Source organism: Thermobia domestica, chromosome 16 (genome assembly GCF_964235325.1).
Source record: "Thermobia domestica chromosome 16, izTheDome1.hap1.1, whole genome shotgun sequence".
NCBI classification, from domain to species: domain Eukaryota; kingdom Metazoa; phylum Arthropoda; class Insecta; order Zygentoma; family Lepismatidae; genus Thermobia; species Thermobia domestica.
In genome coordinates, this window is record NC_137469.1 from 157,178,899 (window position 1) to 157,199,676 (window position 20,778).

At 34.2% G+C, this 20,778-nt stretch overlaps 1 protein-coding gene across 3 annotated transcripts in view; it reads left to right on the plus strand.

The window, feature by feature from the left end:
* Window positions 1-20,778, plus strand: part of LOC145673479 (glutamate receptor-interacting protein 1-like) — a 310,017-nt gene that overhangs the window by 287,395 nt on the left and 1,844 nt on the right. For 2 of the 3 annotated variants that reach the window (XM_081743212.1, XM_081743213.1), the window contains exons 15-17: window positions 4,299-4,412; window positions 11,041-11,573; window positions 15,859-15,981. In XM_081743212.1, the coding sequence (XP_081599338.1) occupies window positions 4,299-4,412; window positions 11,041-11,573; window positions 15,859-15,981 (770 nt within the window). The remainder of the gene's footprint in view (window positions 1-4,298; window positions 4,413-11,040; window positions 11,574-15,858; window positions 15,982-20,778) is intronic. The other variant, XM_081743214.1, reaches the window with a different exon arrangement.

Here is a 20,778-nt window from a genome sequence, read left to right on the forward strand (position 1 = left end):
AACAATTGAAGTAGAAGGAAAATGAGAAGTAACAATACGGAAAGAATTCAGGCAAGGATATTCATTGTCACCCATTTTGTTTAATTACTACATTACATAAATATGTAATAAAAGGAATTAAGGACACCAACCTAGGACGGAAAACACATACGTATAGATTTGCGGATGGTAGTACGTTGTTGTCAGTCAGAGAAGTTAGGAGGAAAGTTAATTGGAATATAGGAAGTGCCTAGCTGCAAATCTAAACTGAAGATCAACAAGAGAAGTCAAAGGAGCTACATGCACAATGAATAGGAATTCTGTTACTTAAGAGTAAAATAATAAGCAATAATAGTTGCAAACAAGATATAAAATTGTAAATAGCTTTGGTGACGAAAGAAAAAAAAGATTTTGACCAGAAACATTGACGTAGAACTAAAAAAAGAAGAAGAAGAAAATAAAAGGTAAGCGTATGAAGAAAAAGTGTGTTGATTGGATACTTGATTTAAAATTTAGCGTTCCATTTCAACACCGAGGCTATATGAAACATGGACATACATCTTAATGAGTTCCGAACCACATGAACTCCCGTCGAACCCAGATCTCCCACACCGATAACGCGTACGCTAAAAATGTAGCCACGAAGAATCTTAAAAATAATGTTGTGAAGATGATTTTGAAATGTTGTGAAAAAGTTTTACTGAGCTGAAATCAAACCTGGATTTTTGGGTTACCATCCCACATGGTGAACAGGGGCTGCTGCGTTGAATTAATTGAGAGGTTACCGACAGAAGCACAACAATGTGAACTCTACAAAATTTAAAAATCACCTACAGACTTTACAATTTGTAAAAAAATAAAAAATGTAGAAAAATAAACTTTTTAATTGGTCAACAAAAACTAGTATTTCAAATAAAATAGAAGATACATAAGTGAAAAGTCAGAAATTAAATTAATAGTAATATTAACACAACGATTTCATTAACATCTTCTCATTACGTTTTAACTTTCATGTGTTTTAACTAACTAATGTGGTTCATAACCAAATAAAAATTACAAATGATTAGAAGAAAATATTCATGATATCTTTGAGTAAATGTTATGCTTCATTGAGTTGAGTTGATTTTGAGTTTAACGTCCCGTTCAACAGCGAGGCTATATGAAGCATATGCCTCGACCTACTGAGTCGTAGACCTACTGATTAATTCTAATAATAAGAAAATATTTCCACGTCAGAAACTATTATGGTGTTTTATTGTATGTTATTATATTGAATCTCTGCATACTTTGTGTAAAAAAGCGTATGCTAGTTTATTATTATTCGTACATTAATTTCTCGAAGTAAGACTATGAAAGATTTCTTTGATAGAAACGAGAAAAACGTAAAAGTAAATGGGCATTTTTTTCCACAATAAGGTTTGCTGATGACATAGCACTGATAGTGAAGAACGAAAACGATTTGCAGGAAGCACTTTCAAACCTGAATGATCAACTGAAAAAAACTTCCAAGATGAAGATAAATAAAAAGAAAACCAAAGTGATAAAGTACACAAGAGCAGGACAGGAAGGAACAAACATATGGCTTGAGAGAGAGAGAAAATCGAAGATGTTAAGACGTTCACCTATCTAGAAAGTCTAATATCCTCGGACCGAAAAAGTGAAAAGGACGTAAGTTCAAGAACAGCGCAGGCTAAACAAGCATAGGAAAAGAGGACTGTTAACATCAAATGTGTCGTTCGACGTTCGAATTAAGACTCTAGTATGCAGCGTGGCGCTTTACGGATCAGAGACGTGGACATTGAGAAAAGCTGAAATATTCATGAAGCATTTGAAATGTGGTGTTGACGCAGAATGCTGTGCATCTCATGGGTCGAAAGGAAGAGGGATGAAGACGTACTAAAAGAAGCTAATGAAGGACGACAGATCATGAAGATAATAAGAAAAAGAAGAAACAGCATGCTTGGCCATCTTATTCGGCACTCCGACTGGATCCCCGCGTTGATAGAGGGGAATGCAGAAGAAAAACCAGGAAGAGAAAAATCAATAATAGAATATTACGAAGGAGAGTTCTTATCAAAGTATAAAACAGCTCTCCCAAGGGAGAGAAAAGTTTAAAATTTCCATGTTGCCCACCAGACTATGATTTAGGAAAGAAAGAAGAAGAATTTCTCGATAGAAGAAATTAGCTAAGTCTAATAGTTTGGCAGATATGGTGCATCAAGAGCTACTTTTTCATACTTTCAGCAACTTATATATTGGGAAAGATGTGTTTTGTGTGTTGTTTCTTATGAAAAAACTATTATTATCGTGGTCATATGAAAATGAAAATAATCTGATTACCAATTATATACCAAAGTAACTAAAAGAAATTTCATGTTATTCTATACAACAACACAAATTGCTATTTTAATGCGGAAAATGAAATAACATACAATCATTAAGTACGGATCATTTGAGACTGCCTCATGATCTAAGTAATTTGCGATGAACGAAATGTAGTATAAATGATATATTAAAATATAGTGATGAGATCAACGTTTGGCTGTTCAAGATCGGATTGAGAGTCATTCGGATGTCTCATTTCTGGACATTCTTCATTAACTCCACTTTCTTGAAATCCACCATAACCATTCGTTTTTTGTTAGATATGAAGTTGTACAATCTGCGGCAAAAAACCTGCAACATGAGCATATAAGTTTATTGTGAAATGACGAAGTCTTTTGCTCCAAAATAAGTGTGCACGAGAGGAGGCCGAGGTTTATCCTGGCGTGATTCTTTCCACTTAGACGTTATGTTCATTCCCTGTGCTGTTAGGCGTAGTTTCACAATAAACTTACATCCTCATGTTGCAGGTTTTTTGCCGCGGATTGTACATTTTGGCTTCATATATTTTTCTTTTATTTTGCTTTTACTATATATATAATATTTATTAATTTCCCTTTAAAATGCTTAATTTCATGTGACTGGGAGAATGAAAGTATAAATTATGTTTTACTAGCTGAACTATTCGTTCTTCGCACGGGGAGAATAAATTTTAAGGTAAATATTCCAATCCTTCCTTCTCTTACGATACGCATTTCAACGAATATAATATTAAGAACCCATAAGACATCCTGTTCCGAGAATTTTTAATCCCTCGTCCACCTTAGGATAGCTTTTTAATAAAAGTAACGTAGTAAAAAAAGTGTAAAATAGATAGCAACCATGTACCAAAATTCATTTCAAAATGTTCGGCTGTTTTCCTGTGACGTGATCACAAACAACAGACGTCAGTTCCAATTTGACAAAAGAATAGAAAATTTCTCCCCTTAAAACTGGAATTTTTGGAAACGCTTGGAAACGTGTCTGCTTATGTGTAACGACGAGCTTATATACTAAGTTTCATCTTCCTATCTTCAGGTCTTCGTGAGATATTCTACTTTTCACATAATCTTTTGAAGCCCCTACTTCTTTACGGTACGCCTTTTAATCAAAGTGACATGTATAAAACTTAGCTCGAGGTAGGTACTAACTCTGTTCCAAAATTTAGAAATTTTCATCCGTTTTTCTGTGATGCGATCGCAACGAGTTTCGTCTTCCTATCTTTACGAGCTCGTAAGATATTTTTTTTTTACATAAACTTTGACAGTGCTCCCCCCTTTTTTCCCACTCCCTATAGAATACACATTTAATCAAAGTGACATGATAAAACCCGGTTGGAGGTAAATGATAACTATTAAGAGGCCTCATCCCGGCGAAATTAAAATACCGCCAATTTTACAGTAATTATGTGATATCTTCAAATAGATAAAAGATAAATGAAATGTGGAACAAGAGCGCCCTAGACAATATTATTTTGTATGAAGTACCGTTGTCACAAGTCACCTAATGGTTTTTCGTTTTCAGCTGTTTACAAACGCGAAAATAAATGTCGATTTTCAAAATGGCTCAAAATCGAAAGCAGATAAGTGAGTTGTGATAACGGTATCTCATGTAAAATGATATTGTCTAGGGCGCTCTTGTTCCATATTTCCATTACCTTTTATCTATTTGAAGATATCACATAATTACTGTAAAATTAGCGGTATTTTAATTTCGCCGGGATGAGGCCTCTTAAGCAATTCAGCCATTTTCCCGCTTTACGATCACAAACAAAATGATCTTTATTTTTCTTCATGTAGATGAATATGCTTTAGTTGGTTGGCCTTTCAAAATAGATATGCAACATGCATGATATACAAGTATATAAAAAATGTGATAAAACTGCTTTAAATTCATCACAGTAAGTTAGTAGTTTTTTTATTTTCCTTTTAATTTCTCTCTTCTAATTCTTTATTCAGAGAGTGCAACTGTTAAAAGGAAGCAGAAGATAACGAGTTCTCCCGAGGGTTTAGAACATGACCAATGGGAAAACTGCTCTCAAAGCTCACATAGTGTGGATAGTGGACAATCAGGTAAAGATAGCTTATACTCAGAGCCAGTCATGATTTCGTTTTCTTTTTTTCTTTCTTTCTTTCTTTCTTTTCTTCTTTTTTCTTTCTTTCTTTTTTCTTTCTTTTCTTCTTTTTCTTTCTTTTTCTCTTTTTTTCTTTTTTCTTTTTCCTTTTTTCTTTTTCTTTCTTTTCTTCTTTTTTTCTTTTTCTTTCTTTTCTTTCTCTTTTTCTTTCTTTCTTTTCTTTCTCTTTTTCTTTTCTTTTTTCTTTTCCTTCTTTTTCTCTTTTCTCTTTTTTCTTTCTTCTTTTTCTTTTCTTTTTCTTTTTTCTTTTTCTTCTTTTTCTTTTTTCTTTTTTCTTTCTTTCTTTTTTCTTTTTTCTTTTCTTCCTTTCTTCCTTCCGTGGAGGCATCGTAATCTTGGAAAATTACAAATCCTATGTTATACTATGATAATGCGTGCCATATGTACGAGAAGGAAAGACAGAAGTTTTTGTAAGGAGCATCATTTCGCTGTAAAGTTCCTGAGAGCAACTCTAAACAGAGCGAAAAGATTGAGAAGGACACAGAGATATGTGCTTTCTTTAGTCCCGAATTACATACCTCGTACACATTATTCTTGGAGTTTTAATAACTACTGTTTAACGCCAACATGTAATATTTTATTTCTTAACGGCAACATTTTTTTTATTGCTTTTTAGTTTTTTTAAAAAAAAGCATTTTCAGAAGTATGTAGTTATTTTCAACAGTTGCTGTTTCTAAAGGAAATTTTACATCATGAAATTCAGTAAAAATGGAACATATTGAAAGTTATTCAATATCTCCCATCAACATATTGAATAAAATCAGATAAGAAAGAAACTCTAATTAGTGCTTCGTAATGAAAAGTCATACAATCATATCGTATTTCGTACAAAACCCTTGATGTGCATATACAGAAAATATACAGGATGGACAATTTATCCTGAAACACTCTTCTTCTAACTTTAATATTAATAGACAAAATACTCCGGAATTTTGCACGCTACAAATATCAACAGAGGAAAATTATTTGATGTCCTCTCCAATACTACCAGATAGACAGTGTTGCCAACTCATAAAGTTGCATTATTTAAATGGTAGTGCGTCAAATTGTTACATATTTCAAACCTACATGTTAAAGGTAATTTTGCAATATCACATTTATTATTCAGTTACAACTAAGGGCGCTACAGTATCACAATCATTCAAATGTTGAAGCTTCTACAACAATAATAACGCATCTGAGACGAAGGAGGCAATGCACAACCTAACAGCGGTTCCTCTATGGAACAAATGGAACAGGCTGTTCTCTCTCTTTTGTGCCTCTCTAAGCAAGATTTAAATTATTCTAAAATATACATTTTCTAGAAGAAAAAATTTCCTTCGCTGCCTAATTGCGAACAAGCTCCATGTCGTCTGCTCTGCAAGGGCACAATGCCGTTCCGGTTAACGTTGTCGTCGGTGGTGAGATGGATGTTTTCTTCCAAATGAAACCAAGCAGATACGAACATAGCGGCGAAGCAGAGGAAGCTGCGCATTTAATTTGTTCCTACCAATCTGGGGCCACGGTGGCTCAGTAGTAGAGCGTTCACCTCTGGTGCTTGGAGTCCCGGGTTCAATCCCAGCCCCCGCCAAGTGAACTTTGTGGTGGACAAACACCGTGTGCGTGGGTTTTCTCGGGGTTCTCCCGTTTCCTCCCACTTTCTTCATTCCACCATTTCATTCATTTCTCATAATCACCGTCTCCTTTAGCCTAACCGGCATAACCGTGAGACGTAAAACTCAAAGATTTCATTTTTGTTCATACCAATCCATTAGGCATAGGGAATTTAGCACATCATACATCTCAGTTATGTAATTTTAATTTGCTAAGAAATAAAAGGGTGTGTTTATCCTTATTTGTAGCGTATTATGTGATATGATATCACTTTATTTTAAATAAAAGCTGAGATGGTGTAGGTTTAAACTTGTGCAAATAAGACTCTAACAGAATAGGTGAGTAGTGCGTGTTCCAGGTTCACGAATTCAGAAATTTGATTTTGTATAGAAATGGACCAGCCAGGGCATGATAGATCAAATGAAATTGTGTCTTTTTGGATCACTGATTTTATGATAATGTCCAGATGTTTTGAATGGCAGGCCTACCCCCACCTTACAGAATTTAAAACTATTAAAAAAAAAAAAAAAATTCGTATACTTGACATTTTCTAAGTAGTTATCATAATTCTAGGAAACCCTATTGGGTATTCATCAAGAGATAAATTGGTATACCAGTCAAGTTAATTTTGTTACAGAAAAGGTGTATGAGATTAACGGAGTTTAGTGATCATTTTTTTTTTTAATATTTAAATAGTGTGTGCGGCGTGAATAGTTCTAAAACGATCTCCATCCAAGTACTGCGTAAAGACATTGGATTATTCAAGAATTGACGGCTAAGTAGATTATCAACATTGCTATGAGAGAGTTAAAAATAATGAAAATGTAAAAACAAACAAAAAGAGAATGTCTGATTAGTGGCAGAGGTTTTCGTTAGCAAAGCAGGGTTTGAAAGATAGAAGATATGAAGAGAGTAGCAAGTTAATGTAGAAGAGCAACTACATTGAACTGCTGAATTTGATTGCAAGATACGATTAGAAAGTTGCAAAGCATTTGTTGAACGCATGTACGTTTGCTAGAGTTTCAAATATAATTGAAAACGACCCAAGCTGCTCTTTAGCAGAGAAAATGCTTAACAAAATAAGGCTTGACATTTTCAGTTCTCTCTTTATTGCAATATTAATTCACAAAATAAGAGGCGTATCAACTTTGAACACTTTAGAGGTGGAAAAAATATTTCCGTAATTCACAAATGTGACTGGAAATCGATTAGCCGCAGTATTGGCCGAACATGTGTAAAAAAGAAATTAAGTCTTCCTACGATTATGTCTTTTAGGCTAAAGAAGACGAATGATTATTAAAGAATTCGTGAAATGATCATGTGGGAGGAAACTGATAAAACGTCGAGAAAACCCATGAACGTAATGTTTCCCATGTTAATCTCATCCTAATAGTACCTTGTGTTTGACAATGATGTAGGATGTATTACTATTCATGTCCTGTTCTCCGATCAAGAACAGCACTTCACCCCACTGATACAACCAAAGTGCCTTAGTGCCGAACAGTATAATCATGATATGACGTATTCGAATAAATAGGAACAAAGTTACAAAGACTGGAAAATTTGACATTTTTCGAAAGACCTTATGTCGAAAAAATGCTTAAATAAATATCCATTCACGTAAATGAATTTGAAATTACGTAAAGACCATAGTGCCATTTACAGCAATTTGATTCGTATTGCAATTGGATTATAAAGGGCGATCGGTGAAAGATTTATAGAAAAAGGGAAAGAGGTGTATGTTATATTTATTGACCTAGAAAAGGCTTTTGACCGCGTGAATTGGAAATTGTTGTTGGGAGTTCTAACGAAGATAGGGTTGGAATGGAAAGATAGAAGACTCATAAAAAAAACTTATACATGAACCAACAAGTAAGTGTTAGGACAGGGGAAGAACTGACGGAAGGGAGTGCAATTGGAAGGGGAGTTCGACAAGGATGCTGCCTCTCGCCAACACTATTTAATGTCTATCTAGAAGAGATAGTGAAAAAGAGTTTACATGATGATTATGGCATTTCGGTAGGAGGTAGAATGGTTAGATGTATAAGATTTGCAGACGATATGGCGCTTGTTGCGGAATCTGAAAAGAAAATCAATAAAATGTTAGAAAAAATGAGAAAGGGCTTTGAAGAATATGGGATGAAAATAAATGTTAGAAAGACAAAAGCCATGGTGATTGGAACGAAGGGGTCGGTGTCAAATATAAAAGTAGGAGGGGAGAAAATAGAACAAGTGAATAGTTTTTGATATCTGGGTAATATTCTTAGTAATAACATGAAGTGCGAACGTGAAATAAAAGCAAGGATAGGAATGGCGAAAGAGGCCTTTAGGAGGAAGAAAAGTCTGTTTTGTGGGACGTTGAATAAAGAGTTGAGAAAAAGACTCATAAAATGCTTCGTGTGGAGTGTTGTACTGTATGGGGCAGAAAGGTGGACATTACGTAAAGGTGATGAAAATCGACTGGAAGCCTTCGAAATGTGGGTGTGGAGAAGAATGGAAAGAATTAGTTGGGTCGAGCGGAAAACAAATGAGAGTGTGTTAGAAATGGTGGGTGAGAAAAGAACACTTTTAGATATTTTAGGAAGAGGAAGAGAAACTGGTTGGGACATTGCCTAAGAAGAGATTGTATCATGAGGGACGTTCTAGAGGGTATGGTGGCGGGAAAGAGAGGGAGGGGGCGAAGGAGACTACAATTAATGGATGATATAAAAACAGAAAGATCATACGCGAAGACGAAGAAGTTAGCGGAGGACCGTGGAGCATGGAAGCTTCTCAGCTGCGGCAAGTAACCTGCCAATAAAGGCAGAAAATCTATGATGATGATGATTCGTCAAACCATTCAGATGTTTGAAACTTCCTTGTACTAGCACACGAAGATGCATTAAATTATAACATTTGTTTATTTTGATTAGATTTTAACGTCGCTTTCGTGCACCTGGGAAAACGTAGGATCGTTAGTTTAGTTATCAATGGTAGTTTTACGTCCCGAAGTTATGCCCTGATGGCTAATTGAAACGACTCATAAATGTAAGTAAACGATGATGAACAATAAATAGAATTAAGGAAACGGAAGCCTAAAAGGTCGTCGAAACCGTTTTTCATTTCGTACTCCCATGGCCTGGAACTGAATCAAAAATTCTTCACATCCAACATGAGCACTGCTCTGCAGAAAGCCTAATTTTTTCTTCTATCTTTTTTGGCGCCGAGCAAAAGTGGTACGTGCATGTATAATTCAATTTGGGATTCAAATATACAGGGTGTTACAAAAATTTGCCACAGTATTTTGGGAACAGATTCGTCGCATCAAAATAAGAAAATAAAGTTCACATGGACCTGTAGTTGGAAATGCGTAGTTTCGTAGTTATGGGATGCAGGAAACGTGAAAAAAAAATAACTTTAAATGTTCATAGTTCCTCTACTGTAGGACCGATCGTAGTCGGGTCAAGACATCACTGAGGGTTAGTATGTGGACTATCCAAATATCCATCTTTCAGAACCTCTGGTACTTGTGGAATCATTTTTAGAGAGGCTGTTTTGGAAGTACTTGATCACTTTCCACCTACTTCTCTAAAAATTGGTGTGCAAGTACTGGAGCATTCTTAAATATAGATATTTGGATAGTTTCATATACCAGTTCCTCAGTGATGTCTTGACCCAACTACGATAGGTCCCATAGTAGTGGAGCTATGAACTTTTAAACTCACTTGTTTCACGTTTTCAGCACTCTATAACTCCGAAACTATCCACTTTTGAGCACAGGATCATATGAAGTTTTTATTCTTGTTTTGATATGAGGTATCTGTTCACAAATATTGACACATTTTTCTAACACCTTGTATATTTATATTATTACCCTCGAGAATTGAACTCCGGTGTAACATTCAAATGTGGGAACTAATTGGAGGAGGAAGGGAATACTTAGATTTTAAATAATGGGAAAATACTTGTGGATCCTTATATGAAATGAAGGTGTAGAAAATAATGTAACAGTATTTTGTAATGATAAATTCCATTGAAACCAAAGCCTTCTTTAATTTGTATCATAAAATGTTTATAAGTGTTGACATAAAATTATTTGCCGTGGAACGTTAAATTAAAGAGTTTAATTTAAATATATATATATATATATAATATACAGTGAAACCTCTACTAACGGACACCTCCCGTAATGGACATATTTTGTAATCCCCAAACACTATAATAGGAAAAAAAAAAAAACATATTGGCAAGCGTCTCTAAAGCGGACACTCTCTAATACGGACACGGACAGTCTTTTCTGTCTTTAATAGGTACTATTTACCTCCGTATTACGGACACTTTCTCTAGAAAGAAGTTGAAAAGTACCATAAAAATACATTTTTAGTAATTCATACATGTGTCACCAAGGAAACATTTTGACATTTTGCTTCCTCAACTGTCTGCTCAGCAATCCAGACAAAGCTTTTCTGTTGAACAACACTCTCATGTCCTTTGCTTACATTTCATTCCCACCCAACCTGTTTTGGTCAACACACAAAAGTGATTGACAGTTGCCTCCTGTTTGGGATGGCGCATTATTCTGCTGTCTCTATATTTTGGAGAACTATAACATCTTATTTCCATGCTGTGCCTCGAACATAGAGTATTGAATGGTGGAGAATAATGCAGATACAGTAACATTTTGGTAATATTCGTGAATACGTGATTCATGCAAAAATATGTTTTTTTAAATTTCATATTACATTGTTTACTAATTTACGTAAGAAAATATTGAAACCTCTTTAAGGCGGACACCTCTCTATAGCGGACAATTTTTGATTCCTCACGCCTGTCCGCTTTAGAGAGGTTTCATTGTATTTATATTGCAATCTATTATGAAATTATATGAATAAAATGCTATATAGATTTTTCCTTTGCTTAAAGATACAAGAATAACTTAATATTAAAGTAAATTATGTTGTTGTTACCACATTCTTTCTATTTTCCTTTTTCAGTAGATTCACCTCTACCTCGTATTTTGTCTCCGCAGAGTGGGAGTGACAATTCTGACTTAAAAGTGCAGTGTTCAAAAAGTGGTAGTGAAAATTGTGCATCTCGCGAGAAAGATACTAAAAACACGTATGAAGTGAGGGATATTGATATATTCTCAAAGCCTGATTATTGTCAGCGCAGTAGTACTCTTCCCTCGAGAAGAAGAGTAGTGGGTGAGGAATCGTATGCACCAAGTTACTCTTATTATCAAATGTACGAGGAAGAAGTGTTTTACAATGTAAGTTGTACTCCGTCAAGTCCGTGTTACTTACCGGTTGGAAACTCATCTCATGTTCCTAGCAATATGCAGTGTTCACAACACCACATGCCAATCGAAATTTATCAGGTGACTTTGTTTAAAGATAGAGTGTACGAAGACTTCGGGTTTAGTGTATCAGATGGACTCTATGAAAGAGGTGTCTACATAAATAGGATACGGAAAGGTGGTCCAGCTGATCTAAGTGGAGTTTTGAAGCCTTATGACAGGATATTACAGGTAAGAAATGTAATATTTGAATGTTCTCCTCTTTAAAATCAGAGAATATGTTCAGATAATAATTTGATAAGATTATATCTTCAATCTTTCATCGAAAGTCTAGAAAATAATGATAGATCACTGGAAATAAAAATTCGAAGAGTAGAAAAGTTTGATTGAGGCTGGAATCGAATCTAGGTTTTCAGCTTACTATTCCCTTGAGCGAACCACTATACTTCCCAATCGGCTTTTCGATCAGCAACAGATTTTCATCGTTGAGGTCGGTGCTAAACTATCAGACCATAAAGACTGACTGCATCATAATCTCTGTTGTGCTGGAGTAATCCAGTGTTCATATTAATGAACAAATGTGAAGATTGAATTAGATACTACAGGTAAAGAAACTGTGATCTTTATTTGAGAAATGAAGGTAAAAACCAATATTTCTGTAAACCATATCTCCTATTAATGGCGAATGTACTAAAACGTCAGTGGTAGAAGACAAAAGTACTAGAATACAGCGAAACATATTTCGAACGTGCAACTGAGCAGTGCCATTTTTACCAATTTCAATACTTTCAGAATATCTCAAGAAAAATACATGTGTCATATTATAGAGTTGTAAATGAAGTTTCTATCGTATTACAAGCCACATATTTTATCAAAATTTCAATTGTGAACAAATACAGTGGATCTTATATTCACGATCTTACAGAATTGACATTTCTTCACATCGAATACTGTTAAAAACGTGCTGATTTCTCATACTGAAATAACGTTAATGCAATAGTAATATTGTAGAAACTAGTTACATAGTAGATTCATTAATGTTATCCGATAATAGCATTTTCGAAACTAACTTCTGGTAGTTAACAGAAAGCTTCCTTTAAAGCACGCATATCACACATTTGTAACCTCAGTTTTTCAATAATGACACTGCATTTTGTATTCCTGTATTTATGATAAAATAGAATCTATACCTACCTAATTAAATTTCCTTGAATCTGCTAGTAAATGATTACCAGTACTTTCTTTTCCTCCCTCGGATTATTATTATTATTATTATTATTATTATTATTATTATTATTATTATTATTATTATTATTATTGTTCCATTTCTTCAAATTTTAGGGTCCAGCTTATATGTGGGGACGGCTTATTTTCGGGCCAATACACTATTTACGAACATTTACAAAATGATTTAAGCCGTTTACATGAAAATAGCAATATTCGATCAGCAATAAGGAAATAAGTATAACATAAATCCCGCCTCTATGAAATCCGATAAAATCTTGATAAGTTTAAAATTTGGTCTCAATGTATTAAATGATGTAGTCGCTAGGGCTCTGTACATACCAATAGTACAAACGTCAAAACTCACTTTTTCAATTTGAAGGAATCATGAAACATGTAATCTAGCATTTATTTATTTATTTATTTATAATAACAGAACTATTGTCATTGCTTCCTTATCGCTCAAAAATGAGAGAGAGAGGGAGAGATAGAACAGAGAAAAATTTCGAGAAATTAATAGTAAATTTTGCTTGAATTATAAGCATGCGTGTTCTTTCAGAAAATATAAGGAAATACAAAGCGTACAACTTATTTGTCTCCTACTTCATTCATAATTTCACGCACCACAGAATGAAGAACTCGTTCCATTGTTTTACTACTTTATAATGAGTGGATTCAAAGCAGCGTACTATTTCTGAACACTGTTCACAAAATAATGCAAAAATGAACATTAAAAAAAAAATAAATAAAAAAGTTATAGCAAATTTTACAATATAATACAATTGTAAAACTCAGCAATAAAACTGAATTGTGATTGCAATGCAATTGTTTTTAACTTGATTTTCTCAGTATATGTTGCAAAAGTCAATCAATAATCTTGATTTATCTTTGAGTAATTTCTATTACGAGTATTTAATTTATTATTATTATTATTATTATTATTATTATTATTACAGATTTTTTTTCTATAGTCAAGATATATCCTTCATATTAATTTTGGCATCATATATTGTGGACACGAACTGCACAACAATAAAGATTATTTTTTAAATATTAAATATTTTACTAAATAACAAGTTTAAGTCAGACAGTTGCACAGAGCAGTTATAAGATAGTTCTCGATTGGTGTAAAGTTTGGAAAGTGAAGGATATAATGGTGACTTCGTTTGAAGATTAACTACACTTGACAAGGGACAAATGAGTATGCACGTTTGTGGTATATACTTAATTGTAGAAATAGGAATACTACTGTGTATAATTGACGTAAAAGTTTGTTACAAAGGGAAACAGTGATGTAGTAGAAACTTCTCAAAGTCTTTTTTTAAAACTTAATTTGCTATATTCACATACAGAATAGAAAGAAAGAAATTAAACTTTCACCTAGAAATGTAGATACTTTAAGTTCCGATTAATGACAACGTAGGTTGTAGAGAGAACTGGTGTCCCTCTTACTACAACCGCCTAAAAAGAACCAGTTGCTTGATTCATTTGATCCCTTATTTCATCGGAGCCATATAACACTTGGATTTTAATGAGGAATCTTAACAATATCCATCTTGTAGCGGACACCTGTAGACTGCTTGTTCCTTAATTTCATGTATAGCAGAGTATTACCGTTGCAACTACTCGTGATATTTCAAACATCCTTACAGTACATACATTTACATTGATCATCAATAGTACTTAGCCTAGCAGGAACAACTATTCTAATGATAATATTAACATTCATATTTTTATACGATAAGAAAATTTATAAATCCCAAAAGTAACTTGCTCCTTCTACTATATAATAAAAAATAATAAATTACCAGAGAACTTATGGTATATTAAAATTTCAGTAAATCTGAAAGGAGCGTCTAAACTTCTGTTAAGATGTTTGTACTCTATGAATGAATTCTCATGAACGTGCATAATACGAAGACAAACTTTGGAAAACGTAGTCGGGGTGAATTGGTCAAAATAATAGCATTGGTAATCTTTAGCAATTTTATGGTAACAGTGTTTACTATAATATATTGTTATTTTATATGTTTTAATATGAATGTTTTTTATGTCAAATCATGTATTCTATTTATAGTCCATTGGATGCTAAATAACATCGATATATTTTCAAACTTTTCGAGTGAGATCAATGTTCTACATCGGATTTTGTTGATTATAAGGACATTGACACCTACACGTTTTAGGCCACTGTCTATCATTTCTACACAAATACCAGTGTATTGAGAAGGTATAAACAAGGTAGTTTAAGAAATATACATGGAGAAGGGTATATATGTAATATTTCGTGCCAGTAAGGGTTTGATTTTGTAATCGATAGTCCCTGTTTTAAGCTGAGGTTGGGGATCCTGAATATTTTTTCTAATCTTTCTCAGTCTCACCTCGTGGATACCGGAATGGTACCTGTAATATGTACGAGGGGTAATCAGAAGGTAATGTTACAAAGCCTTCAGTGAAACGTGTATATATTATGTCATACAGCCAATACAGCCGACAGAGGTTATTTTCGACATAGTCTCAATATCGGTTGAGTCACTTGTCGCATCGTGGGATGAGTTTGAAGATCATCCTGGTAGAAATCCTGTCCTTGCGTGTTGAGTCACGTTGTCACGAAGTGTTTCGCCTTCTCATCTGAAGAGAAGCGACGGCCTCTTAAGTGCACTTTAAGTGCGGGAACAGGTAAAAGTCACTTGGAGCGAGGTCTGGGCTGTAGGGAAGGTGGTTGATGATGTCCCAGCGAAAGTATTTCAACATCGTGTAGGTCTTCTGGGCTGTATGCGGGCGCGCGTTGTCATGCTGACGAGACATTACAATCTCTCTGTAAACCTCTACCAGCTGTCGGTGAATTTCAGCCGCGGTTACATGTTTCATCCACAGAAATTTAATAATTGAGCAGACTTCTTCGCGAGACCAGTTTTCCAAACGAGTCGCCATTTGTGCTTACCTGCAACTAGCGCCGTAGGTGGCAAGTGGCTGAAATTCTGTCCAGTTGCCAACTCCATGTATTAAAATTACCGCATGCTCCTCATTACCCTCTAATAGAGGAAACTCTAGGAATATCGGTCTTGTAACCTTAGTTTCTGATACTCCCCCGTCACAGCAAATTTTCTTCCAAGTTGTTTTTTCATATTGTTAATATATCAACATAAAATGACCTTCTCATTTTGTTTCAAACTCTGATAATAAGTATTTTATCAAAATATATGATACTTTTCTTTTTTATTTTTCTGTAGTAATATGTATCTACTCTTCTCTATCAAAACTTAAGGATAATAATCTTCTCTGTTTTAAGGTAAACGACACTCGAACGCATGACTTCGATTGTTGTCTTACTGTACCTCTCATTGCATCCGCTGGTGATAAAATCGACATTATGGTTGCCAGAAATCCATATGCTACAATGGCAGACACTAAGGTAATATTTTTTTTTTTTTTATTGTATTATCGTTATATCTAGTGCTACAGTAGTTTATTTCTATAGTAATGTCTGTTTATAACAGGAACTGTTGTAAGTCTGTTTAGCAAGAAAAAGAAAAGGAATTCTGAGTTTTCTATTTAATTCCATATTTTTAGAGCTGTAGTAAATTCTCCATATAATTTCATATACACAGACCTGTATTTAAGTATAGAGTCCAATACAACTGTGAAAAATAATGGCGATTCTCAATAACAGAAAATGTTTTGCTCGGTGTTATCGGTATGAAAATACATGAAGGTACAGACAAAAAAGTTAAATCTTAACTAATGTATGTTAAAATTTTTGGAGCTGCAGCACATTGATTTTCGAAGATCTAATCTTGCAGCACAATGAAATTTATAATAATAATAATAATAATAATAATAATAATAATAATAATAATAATAATAATAATAATAATAATAATAATAATAATAATAATAGAAGAAGTTTTAGCAAGTGCCCAATGTAACTCGTAGAGAGACATCATTGCTTACACTAGAAAATGATAGTATGCCCGTCAGTATTGTGGTCTTGAAGAATCTTGATTTGGAAATGTTACAAAACATATGTTTCCTATTATTGTATGTAAAAACTACCAGAAATAACTAATCTTCACGTATATTAGACGTTGGATAAAATACTAAGTGTTAAAGACATTCAAAATTACCTTTTAAATTTTGTTAACTATTGATGAATTCTTGGGCTAAGTAATCTTACGCTGATTTTAACTGTCCACGTTTCAAATTTGAACTGTACACGTTTGGAAGTATAACTATATAAACCTGATAAAAATTATCTTGAACGTCTTTGTAGCATTGTACAGTAGATATTGCGTTATGCATATGGGTCCATACCCACTCATTCATGCACGAGAACAGGAATCATACAGTACCATCAATAATCTTAAAAAGCCTTGAAAATTAGAACTAAAAGTTAGATGTTTTCAGAGAAATTAGTGCTGAAAAAATTAGGATTCAAAACTTAAGGAATATAAAGCTTTAAAACACACAAACATACAAATGGAGACGGAGATGGTATAGTGTTAAATGTTTCATCAACTCGAACACCTCGTATTTATTTATCGACTGAAACCATAGATTTATTGATGCATATGAATTCTCTGAAATCGTTTGGTCCCTGAACAACTGCCGATTCTTCTATGCCTTAAGATAGCCATAGCCTCATGGTTTTATTTATTAACGAACGGCATTAGGATACATGTTTCTAAATTAAAAGTAATTAGTAATCTTGTGTGGGATATAAAGTGCGTATTTAATCTTAATGAAAGAGTAACCTTTTTTAAAAATTCATCGAGATCTTTCTGCATCTTAGAGTTTTGCTGTTTCTCAATTACGTTCTTCTACATTATATTGTAACGTCTCGTGATAGTCAATAATAGTCCGGAATTAGCCCTTCATCAATTTTATTATAATAATAATCCTCTATGTAATAATTATAAAGTTTATTTAAAAAGATACAAAATTAATGTTTCAGTATTAGTCCTCAGCACACGTAAAGTGGCTTCGGTTGACGAAGGTTGGAATTACGTATGTACGGGTAACCCTTTTGCCCACCTTCAGGGTTTTGTAAAGGAATATTTACAACTATGAGTATAGGAGACGGTTTATAGGGATCCTCCTTCACCCAAAGCAGTTCTGGAGGTGGATTGTGATTAGGAATCTCTTTCGCCTAATGAAGCTAGCGGGGATTATGTGGGTAGGAAATCTCCTTTGACCAATGCGATCTCAGGAGCGGGTATGTGGGTTAAGTGATCAGTGGTTAGATGATAATTGGTGCTCTCCTGATCTTTTATACGTGATTTTTTGGTGATTCGTCCATTTTCGGATTCCACCGCGTCGGCTTCGTGTTTTCTTCCGTATCGTCCGCCGTATAAACAATAGCACGTGTTTTACAATTATAACACGTGCTTAGAGAAGTAATACACACTGAAAGATGGGGATCCTTACAATATCCATGGAACTTGAATACTAGTTTTACGAAAATAATATGGTCTGATATACAGTTAAAAAAAAATGTTTATACTTTCCCCCGATGATAAGTTAAAATCTTATCCGTACTTAACTATTAAAATGTAATTACAGAATGAGTAACGAATATTAAACTTCTTGGAGTTCATATAGAAGATAAAATATATTAGAAAGCAAACATTACAAATTTATGTAATGTTCTTTTGTCAGGTATTTATCTGTTTAGTGCTCGTGTTAGGCAAAGAAACGTTAATATCTGTTATTATGCTACCTTCTGTTCACGTGTGAAATTTGATCTTGCATTCTCGAGGTGCTAACACCATTTAGAATAAGTGAATGTCATAAAAAATAATGCACTAATATACACCTTTGATATCAAATTTCACTGTTAGTTTTCTTGGCTTGTAGGTATGTTTAACTTAAATTTGTTTTCGTGATAATCCAAACTTTCAACATACAAGTATCAGGCTCCTAGATTTTGGTAAAAAGACCTAACTACAAAGTTGATCCTAAATCTTCCAAATAAGTACAGATAATGATCACTAAAGTTTATAATTGACTTTTTGAGAACATGCTGGCCCTAATTGATATATCACATGACTACCTTTCCATTTCAAACAATATAGATTTCAAAATGGTGGATTTCAAAATGGCGGCAGAGGTTCATGATCTACTCTGCCTATTCTTCTTTTGCCAATATGTGAAACTACTACTGTTTGTATTGTCTATATTTCACTATTTTTACGGCTCAACACTTTATTTGATGTATTTCTATAACATAGCATAGGCCTTCCCCACCAAATTTGACCCCCTCCCTCTCCGTTTCTTATGGCGCTCATCCGCTATAACTTTGCACATATACATATTTTCACTTCCTCTATCAGACGCACTATGTCTCATCCCGCAACTCGATTCATCCATTTGGACTCTTCACTTGTTAATATGGGTTCATTCGAACAGACGGTTCTACCGAATAGAAACTTCATAGATAAAATACGATGTGAAACATTTTTTCTGAAGGAGTGAGAGTGTGAATATAAGTAATTACTGTCAGTGTACAGCATATTGAAATTAATTTTGAGCGATAGTGAAAGTATTACATGTGTAAGTGTGCTCTTTCCCTATCCTCGTTTATGCCTGTCGCTGCCGACCTGCTTCCAACGGACATAGCCCTCGCTACCGCTCGGGCCTCCTTTCTGCGTTCTTGCCCTGACTAGGTTAGATAGAATTCGTGCTTTTTAGTGGTCACCTAGCCCAAATTGGTTCGTGTTTTGTGCATTGTAGATTTTGCCATACGTCCACACTGTATTGATACTCAGCCCTCCTGAAGTCAATCTGCAAATAATAGTAATGGAGCTCCTCATTTAGTACATGCTCTCCTTAAAAAAAAAAAAAAAAAAAAAAAAAAAAAAAAAAAAAATCAGAGCTCTAAGCGAACCTGAAAATATAAGAAATGTATCAAAATTTGGTAAAACCGTGTGCTCTAGTAATGCCCTTAATATTTCTTTTCTGAATTTAATCTGTAATATTTTTCCACCCACGTATATATTAAGTGATTGAATTTTATGAGTCTAATAGCAAAATCATTGTGTTGATTATCTCTAGAAATAGAAAAAGACAATGACTTAGATTAGAAATATCAATATCAAGTCTAGTAGTAATGCTGTTATTATCTTTAAGTCTCTAACAATTTCTTCTTACTTTACTTCCTAACTATATATAAAACTGCATGAACTGACTAACAAAATAAAGGGATACTTCCGGTTGACGTGGAAGGTTGAAATTTTTCATGATCGTAGCTTTCCGGGAATAACCCACAGGAAAATTGCCAAAAGTGAATATTTTTAATTCTTAGGTCTAAAGGTGGGATGAACGAATTCCTTATGTTATTTAAAAGGGTCTTTATTGGGTCTATAAACTCATGTTTTAAGTACTTCTAAGTGGGATAAAAACTTGTAATTGGGTATGCTTGTACGTAAAAAATGAAATGAAATCTTTGTATTACGTCCCATGGTTATGCCAGTTAGGCTAAAGGAGATTGTGATGATGAGAGATGAGTGAAATGGTGAAATGAAGAAAGTGGGAGGAAACGTGAGAACCCCGAGAAAACCCACGAGCACGGTGTTTGTCCACCACAAAGTCCACACGGCGAGAGCTGGGATCGAACCAGGGACCCCAAGCACCGGAGGTGAACGCTCTACCACTGAGCCACTGTGCCCCCTCTGTTGGTACGTTTTCCATAGAATTAGTTACCAAATCACTAAAAATAAAAATAAAAATCTCTAACTTTAGAGTGGTTTTATGGAAAACTGAAAAATCTCCCCCATGTTACTTTGTATGAGACATAATCTATACCCCAAAATGTTTAGCCACTTCCGACAGGATCAGAATGATGAAATTTGACATGATTGTAGCTTTTCGGAACTAATACAGAAGAATTGCCAAAAGTGAATAATTTTAGTTTTTAAGGGGTCTAAACGGGGGATGAAGAAATTCCCGTGTTATTTAAAATTGGCGTTTTCTTGGGACACAAAATCTTAGGTACTTGAAATAGGAAAAGAAACTTAATACTAGGTAGAGTTGTGGGTTTAAGAGATGCGAGGGGCTGGGGGCGGAGCCTTAGCTAGCCGAAGGCTAGTTTTCATTTATAAAATGAAAATTTAACATCTTGGTTCTTGTTTTAATTGTAATAGAGGTAAGGAGATAGAAGAAATAACTTTAACAATAAAATATTCAATTTCATAGCTATTAGTATTTTGTAGTA